At 46.8% G+C, this 26,457-nt stretch overlaps 2 protein-coding genes across 2 annotated transcripts in view; one reads left to right on the forward strand and one right to left on the reverse strand.

The window, feature by feature from the left end:
* Window positions 1-346, reverse strand: part of LOC135400791 (uncharacterized) — a 41,469-nt gene extending 41,123 nt beyond the window's left edge. The window contains exons 1-2 of the mRNA XM_064632712.1: window positions 205-346; window positions 23-150 (exon numbers count right to left, since the gene is read on the reverse strand). Coding sequence (XP_064488782.1) covers window positions 23-150; window positions 205-217 — 141 coding nt within the window. The 5' untranslated portion in view covers window positions 218-346. The remainder of the gene's footprint in view (window positions 1-22; window positions 151-204) is intronic.
* Window positions 347-1,241: 895 nt separating this feature from the next.
* On the forward strand, window positions 1,242-25,397 carry LOC135400801 (uncharacterized). The gene is made up of 8 exons (XM_064632723.1): window positions 1,242-1,274; window positions 3,964-4,047; window positions 4,108-4,146; window positions 8,423-8,478; window positions 12,631-12,785; window positions 23,964-24,049; window positions 24,116-24,199; window positions 25,155-25,397. The coding sequence occupies exons 2-8, from the start codon at window positions 4,008-4,010 to the stop codon at window positions 25,298-25,300; spliced, it is 606 nt and encodes a 201-aa protein (XP_064488793.1). The 5' UTR covers window positions 1,242-1,274; window positions 3,964-4,007; the 3' UTR covers window positions 25,301-25,397.
* The last annotated feature ends 1,060 nt before the right edge of the window (window positions 25,398-26,457 follow it).

The raw sequence follows: 26,457 nt of genomic DNA on the forward strand, positions 1-26,457 counted from the left end.
AACAAAATCAAAATACGCTTACCTGGTGCAACTCCTTATGCACGTCGATACTGGTGCCATCAACGATCATTTTCGTGCGAAGTTTGCCTAGTAGTTCCATCAACTGAGGATGTTCGCGTTCATCCTTGTTCGTGAAGTCGACGAGCGCAGCTGCAAGAAATTTCTGCTGAAAATGCTTTCATCGAAGTCTACCGGCTGTCATACCTGCAAAAGCCATAACTGTCGCTGCAGATTCACCAGTTCTTGCACGAAAAGAATATCGAACCCTGAAGGCTGTAGTAAATAACCTAAGCTGAACAAAAACGTTTTGAAAACTGCGGAAACGTGACGCGAATGTGGACGCGCTTTATTTTGTCATGTGGTACACTTAATAGCGATGACGATTAGATGTAGTGGAAAATGAGACATGCAGCACAGATTGAAACAGTTTCGGTTTCTTTGTAGAAATCCCACGCGTACAGAATTATTCGAGAAATTCGTGGTTTGCTTTCGTTGCGACTTTAGGTATCTTTGACCTCGCTAAATAAATTGTACATTGCATCAGATTGCTTTTTCTTCTCACGATCAGGAAGTAAAAGTGTTCTTACATGACCAGGAATGGCTACGCATATAAACAACGAAAAAAAAGAAACAAGAAAACCGCTTTATCGTCATCTGTCTGCCATGCGGATGAAGCCTGTATGTCGAGAAAACTCAGCCATATTAGGTATTTGGGCGAGTGAGCCACTGAGACGCTCTTTTCAGACCATTGGCGGAGGCTCGGAGGAAAAAACGTCCGGGCCACTTTTTTTTTTTTTTTTCCCTTCTTCCCGTTCTAACAATTAAAAGTCCCTTTCCACACTCATTCACTGACTTATGCGCATTTGAGCCACTACAGAGGTCACTCTTACATAATCCGCATGTTGGCCTCTGCGAGATAGCACCCATATAGTAGCTCGGTGCTGGAAAGTAGCTGTTCTGAAGCTGGAACGCACAAACAGACAGACACAACAGAAGCCATATCGACGACTGCCATATTTCTACCCATGTAGCCCATGAACGAAATTAAAGGAAATTTAAACACCCGAGCGAGATTTGCGGATAAATGTCTCGCGTCAAAGTTGATTTTCGTGTAGTGCTTGCCCTTTGCTTGTGCGCTATCTCCTGAGATAACAGTAAGAACTTTTCCTGTCAAAACCCCCTGCCATCCGCAACCCCTTCCGGCTGTTAATGAGATAAGAACGGCCAAGGACATTATCGATTTGTGTTCAGTGTGGCCGTGACACTTACGGAAGGTAAGTCTTTACTGATACTCTGCTACAACACGATTTGAAATGTGGTCCATATTTATTTGGGAGTTACGCAGGGTAAACAACAACTAATATCGAAACCCAGTGAAGCGTACCGAGTGGAGTACAAAAATACTCACCGTAAACTCGAACCTGCTAGCTGAACATGTACGATTTCACAAAAGACTTCTGCGGTGGCGGGATATGCACCAATCGCGTCACAATTCGGAATTCACCAGACTATCAAAATAATGATACTACTTTTCGAATAATTTATCAAGGCCTACCGTCTCCTCTCATTAACAGGCAGATGGTTAATGATAGAAATGTTATAATACCTGCAAAAGATTTGTACTGTGCTTGTATGAAATTAGTGTACAGAGGTAAGTAGAAACAAAATACCCAGAGGGCCGACAGTGTCTCTGGAACAGCACCGCCCTTCCAATGCACAAACAATGTGTAACAGGGGAGCGTCAACATCCAAGTACACTCTTAAAAATGAATTTCACCGCACAGCACTCTCCTAGCCAACCATTATCTCGAATGATATCGTTATTTGCCCTGATTTGTTGAAAATGGGAGGCGTACGCCTTTTCTGTGACACTTATGCTGTTCACAATTGTCACAGAAAAGGCGTACGCCTCCCGTTTTCAACAAAATCAGGGCAGATAACGATATTATTCGAGATAATGGTTGGCTAGGAGAGTGCTGTGCGGTGAAGTTCATTTTTAAGAGTGTAGACTGACCATCCTGGTGCCTTCTGACTCTTAGAAACGAACTTCACCGCATAGCACGCTCCTAGCCAACGATAATCTCTAACGCTACCATTATCTGCCCTGATTTGTTGAAAACGGGAGGCGTACGACTTTTTTTTTTTTTTGTGACAATTATGAACAGCATATAAGTGTCACAGAAAAGGCGTACGCCTCCCGTTTTCAACAAATCAGGGTAGACAACGGTATCGTTAGAGATTATCGTTGGCTAGGAGCGTGCTATGCGGGAAAGTTCATTTTTAAGAGTGCCTTCATGTCTTCTGGAAGGCCACTGACCAGTCGATCCATGAAAAACACACAACAAGGGCAGTCCGATCTTGGTAGAACACTAGCTAGAACTGACCTCCTTTGTTGTACACCATGTCGACCCCGGAGTATGGACCACAGGGTTTATGGCCTTCTCTATGGTCTCCTTTGTCCCACAAATGAGTCAAGTCGTACTGCCCGCGGCTTATCTGCGAGTGCGGCTTATCTGCCCGAAAAATTTCAAAATGCTCCTAAAAACGGGTCCTGCGGCTTATCTGCTGTGCGGCTTATACGCGTGAAATTACGGTAATCTAAGCCATTCAACTTCGTAGGTTGGAATGCACGACGCGATATTGTTAGCGCATTGGCTTCATATGAGATTATAGCACGTCCAGGCATGTAAAACAATTAATTACAAATTACTGTACATTTCGCATTATCATGAAGTAATTAGTCCTATCATTGCTTTCGAACTGTATCTTAATTAATTTGCAAGTAACTTATAACGCAGTTGCAGTTAATCTTGTAATACTTTGTCTTACTATGCTTTTGGCGCGCTTTGAATGCGAAAATGCCTCTTTCTTTTACCGTTTTGTGGTTTGTGTGTTACGAACTGTGGCATTTTCTAATGCATTCACCAAATTTCTGCTAGGCTTTCGCAGCATCACTGAGGCTGAACGGTCCAGCCTTGTTCTGATGTTTCTGCTAAGCATTGCTTTCTAGTCATTGTATTTCAGCAGTCATGTCATGTGTCCTTCTAATGCATATTTTCATATTTGTACTGCGTTCCTCAGGGAAGTATAATAAGGTCATACATGAAAACTACATACTCAAAGAAGTGTAAAACGACTTAACTCCATTGCTTTTCGCAGTAACTGGAATGGTAATTAGCTTACAATTATGATTTTACAAGTGTAACCGTAATTTAATTTCTTTAATGAGCATCTTGTTGTAATTGTAATTCAATTACTTCTGAAGAGTAACTTTGCAGGTATGATGACATCACCAGACGTTGACTTGAACGAAAAAGACATCATTACGCTGAACGTAACAGTATAATATATATATGCAAGTCAAATATTTGACATTGGCAACATGTATTGCTTGAGTTCGAATTGTGTTCTGTCGTTTCCCCAAACTCAGGGGCATATTCCTAACGTTAATCATAACGCGTACTATTATTTTTACGAGGGATCGTTTGAAAAGGATTTAAAAAAAAACGATACAGGTTGTTAGTCTTCGTTCTCTATGTGCTCAACGCTCTGGCCTTTCTTGAGTATGCAGCTTCTCCATCATCTAGCTCGGCGTTTATGGCATATATTATCAATAAAAACCCCTAGGTGTCAACTTGTAGGGATTTCTCGCATTCGCATTCGATTCGTTGAAGTTGCAGGAAGTTGGAACTCAACAAAGTATAATGTTTTTCTCTCTCTTTTTTTTCTGTTCTTTCTGGCATTTCTGCAATCCCGAAATATAGTTCAAGGATTTATTTTTCCAAGAAGTAGCCTGTGCACTCTAAGAGAGAGAGAGAGAAAACTAAAATTTGTAATATTGAATTTTAGTACAACATTACGGACTGTATTGCTGAGCTGAAAAAAAAAATCCTAATCAAAATTCTTATATAATTTGGCTATTTATACCCATAACTCTTTGTCCGCACATCCTGTTGTTGCCAGGAGCCGTTGTTTTACTTCCTCCCTGTCACCGGGAGATAACGAAAATGAAAACCAATCTGGTGACCGTGCTCCTCATGGCATCATGTAAGTATTCTCGTTCACTGGCGGCCTGACGGTGAGGCCATAATGAACCGTTTTATGCAGGTGTTGTTGCCCTCGATCTGAACCCTCTCAACCTGGCAGGTGAGTCCAGCAAAATACCCCCATAGCGATTAATAAATGAGTATAAAAAAGCCTTTCCCAAGCCGAATAGATGTTATGAACGAGATGGGTTACAGAATGTAAAAGGCAAAAATAATGTCAGCAGAAATATGTTCTGCATGCAGAGTAGAACATGACTTTGATGAAAGATGAAAGTCACTGAAAAGGTCAGCCAGCTGTAGGATACGAACCCCCGTCTTCTGGATTACCGGTCCAGGGCTCTACCAATTGAGCTAAGCTAACACACTTCCCCAGCCACTTCCAAGGGCGCGTCATGGTAGAGCCCTGGACCGGTAATCCAGAAGATGTGGGTTCGAGTCCTACAGCTGGCTAACCTTTTCAGTGACTTTCATCTTTCATCGTTAATTTCTTAGGCAGTTTGAGACTTTTTTATGTATTTGTTCTTTCTATGTTGTTCCAGCCTCAGAACAGTTTTCTCATGATTTTGATTTTGATTGATTTTTGAAATGGACGCGTTGTTTATGTGCTGGCCCAGAGCAAATGTCTGCACGGTAACGCATTACAAAAACAAAGAACATGCAGTACAGGTTGTGCATCAACCAAAGTGACATTCAGAGCATATTGAAAGCAAGAGTTTGTGAGAGAATAAGTAAAAACAAAAACAAGAGAATATATCCGCACCATGATCTTTTAAATCATTATAAGATCATCGCACAAGAACAGGCGGATAGGATAAATGACGAGATGGGAAGTAAAACGAAATCTGCAAGCCTGTGTGAAGCCTGAAAACCACACTCTTAGAAATGAACTTCACTGCATAGCACACTCCTAGCCAACCACCATCTCGAATGATATCGTTATCTGCCCTGATTTGTTGAAAATGGGAGGTGTACGCCTTTTTGTGACACTTATGAACAGTATAAGTGCACAAAAAGGTGTACGCCTCCCGTTTTCAACAAATCAGGGCAGATAACGACATCATTCGAGATGGTGGTTGGCTAGGAGTGTGCTATGCGGTGAAGTTCATTTTTAAAGCATGCAGTCGCAGATAATGGATAAGATGCACCTATACTACGCCGTGTAGAATTTTATGAAGAAATGTCTATATTCTGTTTAGTGGTCAAGAGCCTTCGGGTCAGAGAATAGCTGACTGCGGGCCACATGCCGCGTGCGTAAGACGCCGATTACTCTCATCTAGGCATTGCTTCATCTTCATCCACAAATAAATATTGTACTCGAGTGTGCGTAGCACTTGTTTAGCGTAAACTCCAACGCTCAAGAACAACTTTATTTAGACGATGGTTGTGGTGTCTAATAGCCACAGGCGATACTATACCCTGTTCCAGCATTACTACCCTACACTATCTCATGTCGGTCTTTATACCATGGATCCATGCAAATGGGTATTGGGTTATCGGAAATCGACAATAAAGATTGGAGACCCAGTTTAAAGCTGCAATTGAACGAAGGGGTCGCATTATCAAACCGCGTTTCTTTGTTTTCTTTCAGGCTTATCTAAACTGGCTGGTTGATATGCAATTTAGTTTCGGAGTACCTTACATTTTATTAATAATTAATTAATAATAATTAATAATTGGGCGTTTACGCCGCGAGACAACTGAGGTCATGAGCGACGCCACAGCTGTCGGTCTGTGGATTGCTTTTGCCCACCTGAGGGTTCTTTAACGTGCAATGAAAGCTCATCACACGGCACCCCGTATTTACCGTCCCTCGCGGAAGACGGCGTGTCTAAGCGTCGTCGGCCGGGTTCGAACCCGCGATCTCGGGATCAGAAGGAGAACACGCTACCGACTGAGCCACCGAGGTCGGTCCTTACATTTTCCACGCATAACTATAGTACTGAGTACAACAAGTCTCGCACGATGCATCCGATGCACACTACAATCGTAATTGTAAGTGACAAATATCGCATCGGCAGAAATACTTTCAGTTGCTGGATCATGTCACGGGAATGTTTCCTTTCCAGGCGGCAGACGTGCACTCTTAAAAATGAACTTCACCACATAGCACGCTCCTAGCCAACCATCATCCCGAGTGACATCGTTCTCTACCCTGATTTGTTGAAAACGGGAGGCGTCCGCCTTTTTGTGACAATCAACATTTCTACATAAGTGTCACAAAAAGGCGTACGCCTCCCGTTTTCAACAAATCAGGGGAGAGAACGATGTCACTCGGGATGATTGTTGGCTAGGAGTGTGCTATGTGGTGAAGTTCATTTTTAAGCGTGTGTGGTGTCGTGTCATTCAAAGATAGCGATAACACACGGCGAGCGCATTTCAAAATGAACTCGCCCAAAAGGCTCATTATCTTGTTATTTTGGTTTCGTTACTGACTTTCCTTTCTGGTGCTGCTGATGAAAGGGCTCGACGTCGTCGGCCTCACAGAGGTGGAGAACGACTGACTTTCCTTTCCAGCACTTCAGCCAATCAAAGTTTCCGTACCTCCGGAAGACAAAATCTGACCTATAGGGCTTTAAACCCGTCTCAGTCTTGGATACGAGCACCTGGTGATGCAGTACACTCTTAAAAATGAACTTCACCACATAGCACGCTCCTAGTCAACCATCATCCCGAATGACAACGTTCTCGCCCCTGATTTGTTGAAAACGGGAGGCGGAGCCTATTCTGTGCCGTGCATAATGAACACAAAATAGGCTCCGCCTCCCATTTTCAACAAATCGGGCGAGAACGTTGTCATTCGGGATGATGGTTGGCTAGGAGCGTGCTATGTGGTGAAGTTCATTTTTAAGAGTGTACTCACAGGAAGGTGTGCAATCTGCCTACTCCTCTAGATAGCTTCTCATGTGTTACCCAGGGGCCCTATTCTCGTCAAAGTAATCGACCTCGATTACTTTGTGTCTCGCCTGTCATTGGTCGTTACGTGAAGAAGGCGTGAAGAACAGAATGCCACGCGCCCCAAATAAATAGGTGAGCACTTGATCCTGCATTCTTCGTGTTTTATCTGTATACTTTATCCCGAAGATTGCAGGATCAAGAGCTCGACTATCGGTTGAGGGCGCATGACATCTTCACGCCTTCTTCACGTAACGACCAACAATAGGAGAGACACACAATAATCGAGGTAGATTATACTTTCACGAGAATAAGGCACCTCGATTTTCGCTGCTTTATTCCCTCTCTTATGAGTCATTCCTGTCTCATTGCGCCAGTTTGTTCAGATTTGCACGGCGTCCTCTGGTACTAGCCCTGCGAGTGATATTAGTAAACTTGAGGTGGTTCAGTAGACAGACAGTGAAATCATTTATAACTCCAATAGCTTTGTCTGATGCTCGTAGACATGCCTTTCTGTACCACTTCCGGTTTGTGGCCAAAACGACATCCGGTTTCGCAGCAAACACGCTCTGCGCCAACCACTATGCCGATTCATACAGTTATCGCTTCTGATTTGAAGAGAGAGAGGGCCGTATACGCCTTTCTACTGCAATTTAAATTGCCACAAAGAGGAGTACGCCTCCCATTTTCAACAAATCAGAAAAGGGACAGATATAATTCTCCATGGTGGCTGGTTCCGAGCGTCTTTAGTCGCGGAAAGACTGGAAGTCTTCGTGGAAGTTGTGGCGGGGACTTGTTTATGTTTACCCGAGAATACATCGTACAACGTGAAAAAAACAATGTGCAAGTTTCCGGCGATAACGTTTCACCTGCTACAGATAGTCAAGAATTCTTGACTATTTGTAGCAGGTACTCAAACCTGAAGAAGTGCAGCCTACTGCACGAAAGTCTCGTTTTTCGCAAATTAAACTGTTTAATGCTCTCAACCGTGTTCTCTTTACCCGAGAATGTCATGCACACCCGAGTCCGAATCATTGACGTCACTCATATTGGTTTCCTTGGAACATGGTTTGGTTGTTGGCGTCCCCATCAAAGTATAGGGGCAGGGGCAACTGCCCGCACGGCCCGGTCACGTTCAAAGCTTTCTTCGATGTTTCGGAAGGTATTTCCGTAGATTGTGAGGTTGACGCAGATGAAGGTTGACAGATGAAGACACAGATCCGTTAACCTTGGTACTTTCATTCTTCCACACCCATCACAGGGCTGTCACTAACTGCTCTTGTCCTCACAAATAGGTGTCTGATTTTTCTCTTAATCGTGCATACTATTTGACACTGTTGTGTGTGGCGCTTTAGGTACATACGAGCAGCAGTATCACCCGTTTATTCTGTATATTTGTTGCGTAGGTTGCATCAGAGTGTTGAATAGGTTAGTTTAGATGGAAGTTAATAGAAGCGTGATCATACCTCTGTATTCTCCCCCAGGAGACCTCACAGGAGACCTCGCAGCAAACGCGGTTGATCTCTTAGATGCTGTCAAGGTAGGTGATCGTGTCAGTTATAGTGCGTGAAGGCTATTTCTAACGCACGGAAAGTTCTAATATATCCCACTCTAAGAAATAAAAAGATTAAATGCAGAGTAAACTCTGACTTTCGCGCTCATTTTGTTACTTTAATCCTTCCTGTCTGTCTTTCCTTTTTACTGATTACACTTTTTTGCACGTAAAAAAAGTAAATGATGCCCTTCGAGAGCGTAAAGGTAAAGACCATTCGTACACCTATAGTAAAGTTACTGAGCGAGAAGGTCTCCTCCACTTTAACTTGATTGCCCTAACGTACTCTTCTCAGATTCCTGTTCCTAGCCGGCAATAAAAAAAAATAAAATAAAGGAAAGAAAACATTTCGGAAGTGCATTTCAGTGTACATCACGGATGCATGGATTATCTAATGTATTTCACGGATTCAATCCATTAAATAGTAGCAAATGTGTTTGTTTGAAACGCAAAATAATTTCTTTAGTTAAACCGGTTTCTTAGAAATTCCTCCTTAAGTTGATAATTGACGTCGCGAGAAAAGTATGATACTGAGCACCACCTCAGTGGTCGGTCTGCGGATTATAGTTTTGCTCTGCTCGGGGACCTTTAACGTGCGACGAAATGGCAGCGGGAAATGCCATATCTAAGCAAGTTGTACCCTGCCATCAGTTTGTTAATGCGGGCACCGTGTATACGTGCGCGTCAAGCTCCGACGTCAAGAGGAGCGGGAACTATCCATTCCCAGTAGTAGTCCTAAGCACGTGACTACTCCTAGGCTGGCTCTTTGCCGGAGACGCATGCAGTGATGTCAGAGCGTGATCAGTAGAGTGCGGGAGTTCAGGCAAGATGCACGTCTTTTTTTTTTTTTTTTATGCGTTCTAACGGATATCCTAACGTTTCTCCACACATTACCAATCACAACAACACAGGTCTACAATGTTTTGTGTGTCATAATATTGCATATTTCGGCATATTTATTCCTGATCATCCTGTAATATGACGGTTGCATATTATGACATATTTCGGCGCCCTTTGAACCATTTCTTAACGTTTGCCGTCCTCTTTGTTTTGCCACTGCTCACGCCGTTTCAAAAGGGAGATCAGAGGGGGTCACAGCCATTGGTCCAAAACCCGTGTTCCAGCTACACACCTAAGCTACTACGCTGCTTTGAGGCTGCTTCGTGCCAGTAGTTTCCCCAGCAGTCGACCTCTGAGGGGGTACCGAGCTTCGAGGGGGGGGGGGGGCGTATGTTTTACATGTTCATGGGTAGGTGCATCGGTAGCCGAGCTGAATTGGGCAATCTCAGAAATTTCAGGGGGGGGGGGCTGAGGTGTAGGTAGGGAAATCCCTGCTTCGTACTACATTCTAAAAACAGAGCTTCACCGCATAGCACGCTGTGCCAGCCAACCATTGCCAATAATGATAGGGTTATCGCTTCCGATTCGAGGAGAGAAGGTGGCGTACGCCTTTTTGTGGCAATTTGGGTACAGTGATTTATCTACACCCCCCTAACACGCCCAAATGTTCAGTGACACCCTCCTAACTTTTTCAGGTGTGTACCTACAGGGGGTGCCCTTGCGATTTCAGCTTTCGACACATGTCGGTAATGATATGTTAGTCTGTAATGACGTAACTATAATAATGCCCCCCGCCCCATTTTTTTCAACACCCCTCCGTGCTTGGGATTCTGGATAAACTACTGTTTGGGTATATGGTAATTGCCACAAAAAGGCGTACGCCTCCCTCTCTCCTCGAATCAAAAGCGATAACCCTGTCGTTCGCGGCAATGATTGGCGCACTACGTGCTATGCGGTGGAGTTCTGTTTTTTAGAGTGCATACGCAATCGGTGGAATCGGCTAGCCCCACACTATTAAAAATGACACCGCATAGCACGCTACCTAGCCAACCATCATCTCGAATGATATCGTTATATTCCCTGATTTGGTGAGAACGGGAGGCGTACGCCTTTTTTGTGACAATTATGAACAGCGTAAGTGTCACAAAAAAGGCGTACGCCTCCAGTCACCAAATCAAGGCAGATAACGATATCATTCGAGATGACGGTTGGCTAGGTAGCGTGCTATGCGGTGAAGTTCATTTTTAAGAGTGTACTAGCACCCAGAACCAACTTCGGAAAATAGAACGCGCGACAAGTAGTCAGCGAGTTCAAGTTGCGCTTAATAAAAAATAAGGTAATCGAAGTATTGCAGTCTGTGAGCACCGTTCTTGAAGGTAACTAACAGTACAACGAGGAGCTGTTTGCACATGGCGTACGCTCTTGAGAATTAGTTTCACCACATAGCACGCTCCTAGTCAACCATCACCCCGAATGACAACGTTCTCGCCTCTGATTTGTTGAAAACTGGAGGAGGAGCCTATTTTGTGCCCATACGTGCATAATGGCACAAAATAGGCTCCTTCTCCCGTTTTCAACAAATAAGAGGCGAGAACGTTGTCATTCGGGATGATGGTTGGCTATAGGAGCGTGCTATGTGGTAAAACTCATTTTCAAGAGTGTAGATGAGCTATAGCTAGTTAATTCGATGGAATAACATCCAACAAGATAGCGCACATTTTCGCGGTTCATGGCTTTGTTAACGAGCAAAATATTTCATTAATTGAAGTTTCATTGAAGTTTTCAGGTTTGGCGAGAAGTTTTTAATTGCCACCTGTAAAAATGCATACAGGGTGTCCCAGAAAACGTGTCATTGAATTATAATAAAAAAACTACGCCACCTAGAATCATGCGGTCAACGGCATTTGTTCATATTAGGTTTTTGCCACCTTGTAAAGTTAATGTCATGTACCCCAAGTTTAATTATGCAAATATTTGCGAACTGAACTCAGAAATTTGCCAAGGGAAGGTCACTTTTTTACCCCACCAATATGAAGAGCGTGCCGAACTCACTCAAATTCATGATAATTGGCAGTGATATTCACGAGCTATCCAATCGGAAAAAATAGCCGAATATCATGCTTTTCGGAGCACCGGACCATAACGCGCGATGTCTTTCTGAGCGCAATCGCTCGCAGTCCGACGAAAGGAGGTTCCGAAGCCAGCCCACAGAGTGATAGTAGAAAAAGTAACAGTTCCTAAAATTGAGAGAGGGAAAGCATTATCCCAGCGAAAGTCGGACGTGATAAGCCATGCCTGCGTTATCTCTTTCTGCGATGCCGGGGTGGGCTGGGTTTCCAACCTCCTTTCGTCGGACTGACAAAGATTGCGCTGAAAAATTCATCGTGCGCTATTCTGTGCGACCTCCGTACAGCATGATGTTCGGCTATTTTTTCCGATGGGATAGCTCCAGAATATCCCTGTCAATTATCATTAATTTGAGTAAATTAGACACGCTCTTCACATTGGTGGGGTAAAAAAGTGACCTTTACTAGGCAAATTTCCGACTTAAGCTCGCAAAAATTTACATAATTAAACTTACGTCACACGACATTCACATGAGGAGGTGGCAAAAACCCAGTAAGAACAAATACCGTTGACCGCATGACTCTAGGTTGTGTAGTTTTTTTATTATAATTCGTTTTCTGGGACACCCTGTATGTATGTCTAAGTGCACTTTTTAAAACATCAGCATGGCTATGGTGGCCTATACTGCAGTCACCCACTATGAATACCTGAGTGAGCATGCGTGAACGTACATCCCAACTGCCAATAACGAATGTGCATTTATTGAACGTTTCTTAGACAATTTGGTTATCTATACAGTTCCCAAGGTAAGCAAAACATTCCGGAGCAACGTTTCCGGCATCACAATATTGCTGCGTATTTCAAGTTGTGCATATTTAGACGTTTCGCGATGCATATATGCATGCATATTTTCGAATATTTTTGTGCATGAAGTGGCGGACCCTAGTGATCAATTTCGGTATTCGTGGTGATAATTTTCTACGCTTCAACACCCCTCACCCCTTGCTATCAAGCTTAGAATTCAGCTTCGTATCCATGCAGACAATTGTATTTTACATTTATCTGGAATAACACGACACGATGTGTCGAGGCCAGAAGGTAGATGAGGACATGGTAAACCGGAGAACGACGAAAACCTATTGCGAAGTACTCGTATGTTCCAATCTGAACCGTGATATTTCACTCGTTTTTTATAAGCATGCATTGCGTGAAAATATATTTCTTATTCTACAGTGCTTACAAACCCCAAGGACGTACTACGGCTATTACAGATCTCACCTGGATGACCCTGTGCTAGTAGAAGATATGTGCTTTATGGCGAAACAGCTGGGTCCCCCAGAAAATGGAACTGTTGCGTTTGGCGGAGGATATTTGAGGAACGGCAACGTGTAGGTCAATTTGAATCATTCACTTGATTTTATTCACTTATCCACCCGCGGCATGGGAACACTTACACTCTTATTATACTACACTCTTAAAAGGTGCTGGCGGTGATATAACTGCTTGTCGTAGTCGGCCACGCTTAGGTGCGCAACGTCCGCAGTAAGGGGCGTGCGTCCTGGGCCAACTTCACAGGGAACTGTGCCGCCATTTGTTTTAAAGTGTCTGAGGAAAACTCAGGAAAAATGTAGAGGATGTGGTCTTCCTCCACACGAGTCCTGCCCGGCGATGATGGAATGTCCCAGCGGGCAGATGTGCGTGGCATTACGCTAGGACGGTGCCAGTAGAACTGAGGAGCGGGTGCTCCAGGCGCGCGTCCATACTTGTCTTTGTCCACGGTTCGCCACATCACCCCCCCCCCCTTCCCTCAGACGCGGAGCGGCGATAAAGCGGAAGAAAACCACGAGTTTACTGGAGGAGGACACGAGGGCGACAGTGGATGACGGGCACGGTTGAACAGGCTCACGGCTAGGCACACGTTGGCGAAGCATCACAGCTGGCGAGCAACGGGAACGATGATCCGTTAGACCGAGAAGAGCGGGGTAGAGAGTGCATGAGGCGCTGTCGAAGTCACGGTCCTGCACTCTAAAAACTGAACTTCACCGCATAGCACGCTCTGCGCCAACCATTGTCACGAATGATAGGGTTATCGCTTCTGATTCGAAGAGAGAGGGGGAGTACGCCTTTTTGTGTCAATTTCGATACACGATAATTGACACAAAGAGGCGTACACCTCCCTCTCTCCTCGAACCAGAAGTTATATCCCTATCATGAGTGGCAATGGTTGGCGCAGAGCGTGCTAAGCGGTGAAGTTCAGTTTTTAGAGCGTGGGGCGCCGTAACCGGCACGGGAGCCGAAGCTCTGAGTCCCAGGGGAGGTAAGAGAGGAGGCTCTGCAAGCCGTGTTGAGATCATAGGTGGGCATTTTCCTGCGGCCTCACTCATCCTCACCTCACGAAGCACGGACTTTATCAGCCTCACTCACCCTCACCGAATTTTCCTCATCACTAACTTAAGGTCAGTCACCCTCATCCTCACATTTCATTTCAAATTTCGCCCTCACGAACCTCACTTCAGGGCAACGAGATCCCGAAAGGCCTCACCATCCTCATCCTCACATGCCTTCATCTCATGAGGCTATTCACGACGCTCATGGCCTCACGTATCTTCACCTCATGAGGGCTCTCATGGCCTCAGGAGTCTTCATCCTCACGTGCCCTCACCTCATGAGGGCCCTCATATCCTCACGGCGCCTCACGTACTTTCGCCTAATGAGGACCAACATGGCCTCACGTGTCCTCGTCCTCACGTGCCCTCACCTCATGAGGGCTGCCATGAGGGAGGCCATGAGGGCGCTCATGGGCTCACGTACCTTCACCTCATGAGGACCCACATGGCCTCACGTGTCTTCAAGTCACGAGGACGCACGTGAGCCTCAAAAGAACTTTCCGTCATGTTCACATGAGACGTCGGCGTTTATCTACGGTGTCGGTAGTTGGTACTAGTGATACTGCGCGGCATTAAACCGTTTACAGGGTTTCATGCTGTGCTTGGATAAACGTGTTGACAGTTGTTACTGTCACAGTGAGGTTTAACGTTAGTGTTTGGCATCAGTAAAGTGGAGCCCGAAATACTACAGTGCAGATGTACCGTTACGGAAATGATCGGGTGGTGGCGGGGAATAGTGCTTGCAGAGATCCTGTACTCGATTCTCAGAACTGTATGACGCTGATGCCAGAATGGGAGGATACGCTCACAGCTGAAGTGTTTGGGCACAACGATGGTACTAATCGCACCTGCAATCAGGTCGTGCCTTTTTGTTGTTGTTTTTTCTTCTCATTCTTTTACATTTCAAAGGCGCGCTACAGTCACGAAGATTCCAGTTTTCCTGGCTTCGTTTTGAGGAGGCAAAGAAAGATTTTGAAAATTCTTACAACTCCATAATGAAAAACTCGAGACTGGGGAAAAGACGAAAAACAGACGACGCGTACAAACTCTCAATTTCAACGTCTGTTTTTCGTCTCTTCCTCAGTCTCGGGGTTTTTCATCATAGATCTTTTTGATTGTTATTTGTTTGTTCTGCGTTGTTAGTTCCTTCCTTAGTATTTCCTTCATTATTGCTGTCACACGGGCTTTGGGGAGCCCTGTAAAAGCTGCATTATATTGAGCTTTATGCTGTTAAGAACAAGAGACGTCAAAATAAAAAGTGAGCCTCGTTACATTCCCAGCAGCGGTAACATTTGTTTAAAAAGAAAATACCAAAATACCGCGCATGGCGCCTTTGGCACGACACAGCATTCGAAATTAGCGGGGAAAAGCAGCTGCACGCGCTTTCGGAAAACTCGGTACAGGGCCTCTCCAAACGAGGCTGCTATTCCAGTAAACAGGCAGAAAAACTAATCCACACGAGGTAATGTGGCGCTCAAAACCATGGATCGGAACCGGTATTTTTTTCGGTACGGTTCGGGTTCGGGTTCAGGCATATTCGTTCGGTTCGGGTTTAGCTCCACTGAACCGAAATTATATGCTTGAACCGGTTCAGGTATGTTGGTTCGGTTCGGGTTCGGCTCAGGGAGAACCTCCCCCCCCCCTAAAAAAAAAAAAAGAAAGCAAAGCGGTCAGCGGCCGGGACGTTTACAACCCTTACCTTTTTCGGTCCTGGTTTAACGGGTTCTTCGGCAGTAGTTTTGCTCCATGAAAGCGAGTTTACCCTCGAAATACACGGTTGTAAGAGTGTGCGACAACCGTTTCAGGTGAAAAAACAAAACAAGTAATAGACACATTTATTATTTACTTGATGTTTTGCTGTATTGTACTCTCGTGGTCGTCTGCTGAAAACGAAAAGCGAAGTGCCTTTTGGCAGAAGCTAGTCATGGCCATCTTTTGCTCCGACAAAAAACTGGCATCACAAAAGTCACAAACTTGTACTCGCATCTGGCATCATACAAAAAATAAATAATCAAAGAAACAACAACAAAAAAGGTCGGTCGGTGGCACAATTATTTCACCTCTGAACCGATTCCCGAACCGGTAACCGTATAAATTTTTTTCGGTTCAGTTCCGGTTCGGTTCAGGACAAGCAAAAAAATTGTTGGGGTTCGGTTCGGTTCGGGTTTGACAGAAAATAACGTTTTCTTTCGGTTTTCGGTTCGGGTTCAGTTGCGGTTCCGATTCCTGCTCAAAACACGACTTCGAAATCGTGTTCCCTATTCTCGGGGTTGCACCTTATGCAACAACATAAGGTGACCGCCTAAGGGAGTCATGACTTATCTGTAAGGTCCCTCATGAAAAAGTCGTATGCCTTCACCTGTGAGATTCTTCATGGTAGCCTTCATAGAGGGTAGTCCACCAACCATGATGGAAATTCATAGTAAAAAACGTAGGCCCCGGAGAGACATGCTGTCAAGGGAGTTTTTTCTGCCAATAACTTTTGTCACATATTTATAATATTTTTATTTCATTTCGATTGACGGAAAGTTAATTTCTTGAATTGAATTCCGAAATTTCCCAAGGCAATCTCACGAATTCTTTGCGGTAATGGGTTTCCCATCATGATTTTACTCAATATAGCACATAACCCCACTCGTAATGCAATGGCATTTGCCAAAATAAATTCGCCGAAAATCCGTGGAAATAAGAGCCCTAGGCACCGCCTCTTTTTTTGAAGTTTGAGTGCAAAGCTGCGAAGAAAGGAGGTTACATTGACACGCCACACGAGGAGGAAAGGGTTACAAACCCAACCAACCGAAGAGTTCCACTTCCAGGTATCAGCTTTGCCCACGTCAGTTTCAGAATCGCGCTCTTTTTCCTTTATTCGCGTTTTGCTCAGTGTGTTTGTTTGCTTTTGGGTGCGTACGCGGCAGTTTTCACTATGACCGCTGATGGCGGTCTCGCAGTTTTTCTGCACCATCTTATCGTCATGAACCTGTGTATCTGTGTGTGTGAGAGAGAGAGAGTATGCACGAACGTCTGTCAGCTCTCTTCTTTTTTCAATTCGTTTGTTTCAACATGCTACGGGTTTCTTCACATTCAACACACTTCCTGTGCACTTTTATTAGGTTATCATTAGCGTAAAAGTGTTCGACGTGTTCGCCATCTGCTGCAATGCACAGGTGGGCTCTCCGAATTGAATCTTCCGCGGCCCTTTTTATGTCGGATCTGGAAAGCGACGAGCAGAAAGCAGTGATTTTTCCCTGCTGGTTAGCCGGCCATCCTGGTTCGCTTTTGTATTCTTCGTCTTTGATGCCACCCCAGAGGTAAAAGTCCATCGGCGTCAAGCCAAGAGACCTGGCGGGCCATGACCAGGGGCGAATTTAAGGGTCTGTCATGGGGGGGGGGGGGGGCAGTCTTAAGAAAATTTCGTCCTTTGCGCCACAGCAGGAGATAGGGTTTTTACATTGGCAACACACCCGTATAGGGGCGGTCGCCCCTCCCCCCTCGCCCTCCCCTTAAATCCGCCCCTGGCCTTGACACTGGACCAAATCGGCCAGCCCACTTCTCCCGGAACATGTGACGGAGAAGCTGTACTGCTCGCCGCGTGCTGTGAGGTGGAGCCCCATCGTGCTGAAACCACACGCGGGTCCGTTCAGCAAGAGGCAGGTCATCAACAAAGCTGAACACGGCATCTCAAATTTCGCTACAGTAGCGGTTGGCATTTAGGGATCCTATGAAAAAGATTGGCAAAATAATGGCTCCGTTATAAATCCCGGCTCATAGATTCAATCCCCACTCGTACTGATGCTTGCTGTCCCGTAGCCAGTGTGGGTTTGTTTGGCTCCAATAATGCGCGTTGTGGCGACTCACTTGAGCGCTATCGCAGAAGTGGGCCAGCCCAAATGACCCTGTTCACAAAGTTCTGCTTTCCTAGGTCTGACATCGGATCCAGTTACAGAAATCCAGCCGTTTCTCGTTGTCGCCCGGCCGGAAATGTTGATGAAGGCTCACGTGGTACGGGTGGAGTTTGTGCTTGTGTAATATCCTCAGCACACTTGACTTTGATGTCTGTACTCACTTTGCCAGGGTGCGCAGACTTTACGAGGAGATCATCTCCTACTTCATTCAGGGCCTTGTCTGTTTGTCTCGACTCACTGGCAGTGATTGGGTGTGCCCGGCTATGGGTACCAGAATGGTACCAGAACGGAAACTTCCTGTTGTGGACAGTCTCAAAAATGCATGCCTTGTGGTACAAGAGCTCACCACCCTAGTTCCTGGAAGCATTTCACTGTATTCGAGGACTGCTCTGTCATAGTCCATACCTGCAGCCCCCAGAGCAATGATCATACTTGTTTTTTTTATTGATTGGAATACACGGTGCTTGCCATCGCTGCCATTTACGTGTTCACTGCATTCACTGAGACCAGAGTGCCAAACGCTCCAAAAATGTATTTCCTTCCTTACCTGTCAACACGTCGGGTGACATTATTTTTGATAAGATAGCTCTGATTCCCGCACTCACCGCGCGTGTTTGTCCGTGGGTAAGGCTTGTAACCCTTTTTCCTCTCGTATGGCGTGTCAATGTAACCTCCTTTCTTCGCAGCTTTGCGCTCAAACCCAAAACAACCAAAACAAAGCCGTCAAAAGCGAGGCCGAGTCAAAGGCTCATCTCCGCGGATTTTCGACGAATTTATTTCGGCAATTGCCATTGCATTACGAGTGGGGTTATGTGCTATACTGAGTAAAATGACCACGGGGCACCCCTTTCCGCAAAGAGAACGTCAGGTTGCATTGGAAAATTTCGGAGTTCAATTCAAGAAATTAACTTTTCGTCAACTGAAATGAAATAAGAATGTTACCAATATGTGTCAAAAGTTATTGGCAGAAAAAAAAATCCCGTGACCGCATTTCTCTCCGGGGGCGAACGTTTTTTTAATATGAATTTCGATCGTGGTTGGTGGACCACCCTGTATTTGGAGGAATAAAACCTAAGAACGGAACATGGCGATTCACAAAGATCTTCGAATTTCCATTGGCCCTTCGCGCAGAGTGATGTCATCTGCCGCACACCTTCTCCAAGCGAGGGGATACGGTGGCTCCCCCTTCATCCGTGAGGTTCCTCACAAAGGGCCTCACGGCCTCATCGGTGAGGCTCCTCACGGAATACGTTGTACCCTCACGTATTGATGGCCTCACGACGACTGGCCTCATGAGGGCCCTTACGGTGGGCCTCATGAGGGACAATGTCTCACGACTGTCCTCATGAGGAACATTCAGCGTGGTCCAGGCCGGGCCTCCATAGTATCACTCACCCTCACCTCATCGTTGTGAGGTGAGGGTGAGGCGTCCTCATGAGGGTCCTCATGAGTGAGGCCGCCCAGCTATGGAAATGTCGAGACGACTGCTGAAATGTGCCGTGGCGTCGGCTGCAGGCGACTGCCGCGACCTGCAGGTGAGCGCGAGGCTCGAGTGTTCCGGCGGGGAGTGAAAGAGCGGCGAACATCGGGAAGGAGTGAAGGTTGATGAAGCTGTGAGGGCGCGTGTGTGCCGGTTGGTCGTGCTTTTCAGGAGAGCGTCAGTAGGTCAGCGTGCAGAAGACCACTTGCCGAGCTCAGAAAGTCTTTCGGGAACAAGCACAGGGTGCTGAATGCAATGTACAGATGAGAGTCGTGGCAGTGGGTCTGGATCGGTGAGGTTGCGGATACGTAGACAGCATTACGCTTGATCGGTTGCCGTGTCAGAGAGCTATCGTAGCGGTCGGTCAGGTAATGGTAGAGGGGCTTCCAGGCTGCGCGGCCGCGTGTCAGCGTTGCTGAACTTGCGGGAAGGTTGCCAAATTTGGAATGGTAAAAGGATCGAATGACGCCGAATGTGGTTTTCTGTGTTGGGGTCAGCAAACGTAGAGAAGGTGGTTTTGCTTCACACGAGTCCTGACCGGCGATGATGGAATGTCCCAGCGGGCAGATGTGCGTTGCCTCAGGGCAGGACGGTGTTGTTGTTGTTGCTGCTTCTCAAGCGGGATAGCGCTTATCCGCAAGGGAGATTGGCCAGGACTAATGAGGTGCGATCAACAGGATGGTAAAACAGAGAACCGGTTAGAGCAGGAGATGAATGAGATGATACTATGGAGAATAGCGCGGTCCCGAACGTCATTATGGGAGGCTCCGAGGGACAGCAGAGTTGTCAGGGAGAGCTGAGCACCGATGGAGAGAACAGGAGGAACGAGAAGGCGACGACGAATGGTGACATAGGAGGGGCAAACAAGGAAGAAGTGATGGACGGTCTCGTCTTGATCACAGTGCGGGCACGCAGGTGACGATTCGAGGCCAGTACGGTGAAGATATAAGTTTAATGGGAGGGAGAGGCACCAAGCGCGCGTTACAGAAGTTTCGGTCTCACGGCGGCCACATTGTTCAGGTTTCCAACGGAATAACGGTGCTCATAGCCAGGACGTGGACGCGACGCCGCGCGAGAGAAAGGAAGCGTCTGTAGCGCGCCCGGACGATGTCAACTATTGGAGGAAGGACATCCAGGACTGGTCCAGAGAGTGCCATATTAGCCAGGGTGTCAGCGGCTTCGTTGAGCGGGAGACCGCGGTGGCCAGGAATCCAGGTGACAAGGAGGTGGGAGATGTGGCTAGGTGCAAAAGCAACTCAGGTGGCGAGCAAAGTGCTTGTGGGGCTCTCAAGGGAGGAAATCACAGAAAGAGAGTCAGAGAGAATGAGCACCATTTTGAAAGCGATGGGAACCTTCAGCAGCGCTAGAAGCATGGCCAGAAACTCACTGTGAAAGACCGGTGTGTAGTCAGGGAGGCGAACGGGACAGTGCGAGTCGAGCTGGGGAATGACAATGCCAACTCCCGGCCGTTCCTCAGAGACAGATGCGTCCGTGGCGATGACCAGGTGATTGGCAAAGTGAGACATGTGAGTGACAAGCTCTGCTTTCAAGTAACTGAGAGGGGCATGCTTGGCATCAGAATGAAAGATGCTGAGAACCTGGACACAGATTGGCGCAGGAGGCACAACCGGCTGAGGAACATGGGCAAGTGAAACTTTCAGCGGCGACAGGAGAGATTGGGCAAATAGCAACTGGGGAATATTGGATCTGCGCCACCGCCTGCTAGTCCAGGAACCCAAATCTCTGAGTGATTCAATGTGGTGACAAGCAAGAGGGCTCTGCGCCAGAGAGGAAAGTGCCCACTGTTAACAGATGAAAGCGGGCTTTCAGTGGGAGCACACCGCCCCAAGATACAGGGCGTCGTTTGCAGTACACTTGGGGAGACCGAGACACATGCGGAGCGCTTTCCTCTCTAGGACGAGCAGCTTGCTTATCCGGTAGTGAAGGAGATGAGAGAAAAGGACACAGCCATATTCGAGGATGGGACGGACACAGCAACGATAGACATAAAGAAGGGCATTCCTGCGCATACCAACACGAACGCTGGAGCAACTTTGGATGCAACCCAGTGCCACAGAGGCTCTTCTGCTGAAGTGGTCAATGTGGCGGCCCCAATCCATCCTGTGATAATACCACACACCCAGATATTTGAGAGACTCAGCTTGGTTGATGCGGTCATTGCCTTTCAAAAGATTGATGTTGGGCACCACCCCATGGAAGCCCGCAGGCGGAAATAGGAGCACCGCACATTTCTGGACCTTGGTATTCAGATGAACGGATGTGGTCCAAGCCACAATAGTCTCGATGTACTGCTGGGTCAGCGTGTACAACAAGTTAAGCGATGAGGCCGACGTGAAAAAGGCGATGCCATCTGCGTAAGTGATGGTCAGAATATTAACGTCCAAGGGGAGGGAGCTCATGAGTATGTTAAAGAGCAGTGGGGAAAGGACAGAGCCTTGAGGCATCCCTCTAAACAGCTGTTGAGGGGAAGAGACGAGGTGGCGGTCCGAACATTGGAAAGATGTTCCAGAGAGAAAATTCCTGACCCACCAGAGAATATAGGCAGGGGTACAAACAGCAGACAGCCTGTGCAGCAGAACGCGGTGCTCAATGCTGTTGTATGCCTGTGCAATGTCCAATGTCACAAGAGCTGAAAAGTCCCCATCCTCCTGTGCGCGGCATATGGCTCTCTAGGTTGACGTGGCCCATCCAGACGGAACAACGCTGACGGATCTGGCTACAGTTGTAAATATTATTGGACTCAACAAAATCAGACAACCGGCGGCGAATCACTCGCTCCACAGTCTTGCACAGGACAGACGTTAGTACGATCGGCCGAATACTGTCAATGGCAAGGCCCTTGGACGCAACCTTCTTCAACAGGATAACCCTTGCAACTTTCCAATCAGGGGGGATATATAACAAACTCAGAGAGGTGTTGACAATGTCAAGCAAGACGTGGGGGTGAGCAGACCACAGAAATTTCATCATTCGAACAGATACGCCATCCGGACCGGGAGCAGATGAAGGGAGCGCACGGATAATGCAGTCCAATTCGTCCCATGCGACTGCTACGAATCCAGGGTGTGGCGATACGGAGAAAGGAGGAGCAGGAAGTAGGAGAACAGTGTTACGGAATCGCGCGGCGAGGTCCTTTGCAACATCTTCAAGACGAGACATGGCGTCTGCAACGGATAAAACGTGGAGCTCACCACGTGAACATGAAGACTGGCCCCGGATAAACGAGATGTACCCGTGAAGAGCCATCCGTTGTTTCGGGAGAGATTGGAAAGAATTGTGCTCGTTGTGAAATACACTCTTGGAAGAAGAGACAGTCATCTTGAAAGTGGCCTTTAGGATCTGGTAGCGTATCCAGTTGGCATGGCACGAGTTGGACAGCAGTTGCTTCCATGCAGTTTTCCGTCGGCGATAATCCTCAAGACCTCCTATGGGAGCTCTCCCATAGGAGGTCTTGAGGATATGACGGGGAGTGTCACTTTGTCACATTTCTAACAAATTGCGGGCCTGGTAGGGAAGTCCTGGGGATGTTATCCCTGTCCGCTGATGACTTTCCTCGGACGTACACAGGAGGTCATTGTTTTCTTGGGGTACTCGTCGTTGTCCACGGTCCGCCACAAAAACACCCTAGACAGCACAGCCGACGCCCGGATTCGGACTTCACCAAATAACACGCTGAAGGCAAACCATTTTACAGAATGATACCGTTATCACCTGACCAGCGAAAAGCGCGAGGCGTACGCCTTTTTGTGACATTTAGCATAACTGCATAGGTGCCATAAAAAGGCGTACGCCTCCTGTTTTCAACGAACGATGTCATTTGAGATGATGGTCGGTTAGAAGTGTGTTATGCGGCCAAGTTCTGTTTCAAGAGTTTAAAATCCATGTGCAAAAAACAGAGCTTCACCACATAGCACACTGCTAGACAACCATCATTCCGATTGATACCACTATGTGTCCAGATTTGTTGAAAATGGGAGGATGCGCTATTTGGGAATCATTATGCATGATCCTCCTGTTTTGAACATAGGACACAGAATAATATCGTTCAGAATGGTAGTTGGCTAGGAGCGTGCTATGGTGGTGAAGTCCTGCTTTAACTTTTTTATTCCGTGTTAGCACAGCGAAGCAACAGTGGCTATGAGCGGCATGCAGATGTGGACAGATGGAGAGAGGACAGCAGGAAGAAGTGGGGGACAGGGGGGTTAGTATGCGTCCTGGGCCGACTTCTAGCGGAACTGTGCCGACATTTGTCTGGAAAGACTTCGGAAAACCCAGGGAAACTTCAGACAGCACAGCCGGTGGCAGGATTCGAACCCACCATCTCCCAGTCTTCAGTACGACCTTGGCTTCCACCAACGAGCGGGACGCCTTAACCCGCTCGGCCATGCCGCTGGTCCCTGTTTTAACTGTGTAGGACAGCTCTATGCGCAACATCATTCACTGTGGTGCTAAGGTGCGCAGATTCGTTAAACCCAACAAAATGAAAATAACTCAAAATTAGGTACTTTTGCGTCTTGCATAGGTGAATAGTATGGAGCCAACGTTGCATTTCACAGTGTGTGGAAGGAGAAACCGACGAATACGTGTACTATTCGTGATCTCAGTTGTCTCGCGGCGTAAACACCCTATTATTATTATATTACTGTACTATTCGTGTTTGCATTCCACAACGAGGATCGATCGAGAGCACACACATAATACAGGGAACTGTGCATTGAGAAACGCTTTTACTAGAGCTACACACAACGATGCACGTTGCTTCTGTGTCGCTTTCAGCGTAAAGAGACCAAGGGTTGTTACAGAGCTGTGTTCTATACCAGGGACCAATATTATCAACTGCCTCCGAATGCCAATTGAAGACAGTAAGTGCGAGCATATGGGTCTACTGTTGTCGACAACAATAACAACGCCTAACGTTTTGTCAACAGGTCCAGATAGCGAGTTTGAGCAATTAAACTTCTTGTACTTCGTGTGTGGAAACTGTGTGGTCATAGGGACTCCTCAAATTGCGGGTGAGTTATCGCTATTACGTTTTGTAATATTTTCGCTGCTCAATGCAGCGATTCCTTGTTTGGGCTGCCATAGATATTGTAACACGGGCGGCCACGGTGGAATAATTCACCACCGGTAAACCATTACGAGCTCTATCGGTTTCAAGTTTAACGGCACAGCTACAACTTTTTCCAGTTGTAGCTGCCCCGACGACCTTTTTATCGGCCGCGCATTCAAAGACACGACCCACCCGGGGGCGGACCGCGTTATCAAGGGGCCCCTCTCCGGTATATCAGGGACCGGCTCCCATTTGCCCCCCTCCACCGCTTACGCGGATTTGAAGGGAGATCAATAAGATCTCAGAAAAGATCTTCCCGGAACAGCACCGCAAGCGATAAGATCCAAGAAAAGACCTTCCCGGAACTGCACCGCAAGCGGTACTGCCCCGACGACCTTTTTATCGGCCGCACATTCAAAGACACAACCCACCCAAGGGGCGGACCGCGTTATCAAGCAACCGCGACCGCGATAACATCTAAGAAAAGACCTTGTATCGCCAACTGTAGGATGGGACAAGCGTGAGCTTGCCCACATCACGCTTCAAAAATAGACCACAAAATAGCAACCGCCTGAGATCCCTCAGAAGCCTTCATTGGGATCGCAAGCGACAGCCCGACGACCGTTTTAAGATCCTCTGTAACGCTAATACACCATATTACACCTTCAAGCATTACGAGACGGCCAGAGGCAGAGGTAGAGGAAGAACAACAACATTCGCGGTGTGCGCAGCAGCATCGTCAGTCAGGGTAAACCATAACCGAAGCAGACGGCAGAGCAGTGTCCCTCAAAGTTCCCATGCTGCATTGCGCCGCACGCTTGGTGGCGCGCGCATATTTTTTAAGTCTTCTATTAGTGACGACTGCGGATAACAGTATGCACAATATGCAATTTTACACGTGAATGTGTTCCTTTCAGATAATGCTTGCGTTTTGAGAGTGACGGATCCAAATAATGTTGACCCATCCTGCGAGCTCGCTTATGACAGTCTTTGTGGGACGGAGAAGTTTTCTATCTACGATGAAGACATATGTCGTGATGTGTACCTGGAACTCCAGGAGTAAATATGACGACTAACATTGGCAACGTGCCGGAGCACGTCAACACGTTCACTGTAGGTGTTCAGTATTAAATGTGCCAATAAAAGGTGTCTCATTCTGACATGGCCTGGCGTGTTCATTATATTAACATTTATTCAACTGTTTCAGCATTTTTTATTATAGATCAAGTATGATGCACAGTGTGTCTGACTGTAGACGTCAACTGAGATGAAATGCAGCTACTTCAGTTCTAGAAAGAGGAATGTTCCTCCAGACTCTTGAGGAATACTATCAGAGTCTGGAAGACAGCATGGCGATAGACACCTGGCCAAAATGAGAGCACTATCACGAAGGGTCGTTGATGAAAATGTCCCAAGCACTCCGCAGCACCGCCGGACCAGTAGTATAGAAATGCGTCCTATAGCCAAGAGCTTTCTCTAATCGAAAAGAAGCCTGTTCTAATCCAATTCTAACCCTATTCTAAGCCAAAATCCAGTCCTAATCCAACACAATCCAGTTCTAAGCCAACACAATCCAGCTCTAATCCAACACAAGCCAATTCCAAAGCCATCTGATTGGTCGCCATTAGCTCCGCCCACATCACGTTGATTGGCCCATGCTAAGCCTGCTGACCATTGATTAGTTAACTGTAGCTCCGCTCCTTTATGCTAATGAGTTGGCTTGGCTCCGCCCACTTCACGCTGATTGGCCCATGCTAAGCCTACTGATTGTTGATTGGTTGACCACAGCTCCAACCCTTTATGCTAATACCTTGGCTCCGCCCACTTCACGCTGATTGGTGCATGCTGATCGCAGAGCCCTTATGCTAATTAACCGGGTCCGCTGATTGGTCCATTCTAAGCCTACTGATCACTCTCCCAGACTTCTAGGCCCTCTGATTGGCCGTCCCTATTCCGATTGGCCCGACCCACTGATTGGCCGACTAACATAGCCTTCACCAGCGCCCGCCCGCTCGGCAGTGGCTCCACTGCGGCTCTATCTCAGATGTCCAAACTTACCTCGTTAGAGTGCCACCAGATGGCGCAACTCTTTACTAGCTCTGCAAACTCCACGCTGATTGGTCCATTCTAAGCCTACAGATCCACACTAAACATACCGATAGGCCCTTCACACTGATTGGTCAATTCTGAGCCTACCAATAGGTGGCCCTGATTGGTCCA

Source organism: Ornithodoros turicata, chromosome 1, assembly GCF_037126465.1.
Source record: "Ornithodoros turicata isolate Travis chromosome 1, ASM3712646v1, whole genome shotgun sequence".
Classification (NCBI taxonomy): Eukaryota; Metazoa; Arthropoda; class Arachnida; order Ixodida; family Argasidae; genus Ornithodoros; species Ornithodoros turicata.

Excerpts from the sequence above, each read along its gene's own strand:
- LOC135400801 (XM_064632723.1), top strand. The coding sequence starts at position 4,008 with ATGAAAACCAATCTGGTGACCGTGCTCCTCATGGCATCAT. Across the intron at positions 4,048-4,107 it reads CGTGCTCCTCATGGCATCAT|GTGTTGTTGCCCTCGATCTG; the intron begins GTAAGTATTCTC and ends CGTTTTATGCAG. Across the intron at positions 4,147-8,422 it reads GAACCCTCTCAACCTGGCAG|GAGACCTCACAGGAGACCTC; the intron begins GTGAGTCCAGCA and ends ATTCTCCCCCAG.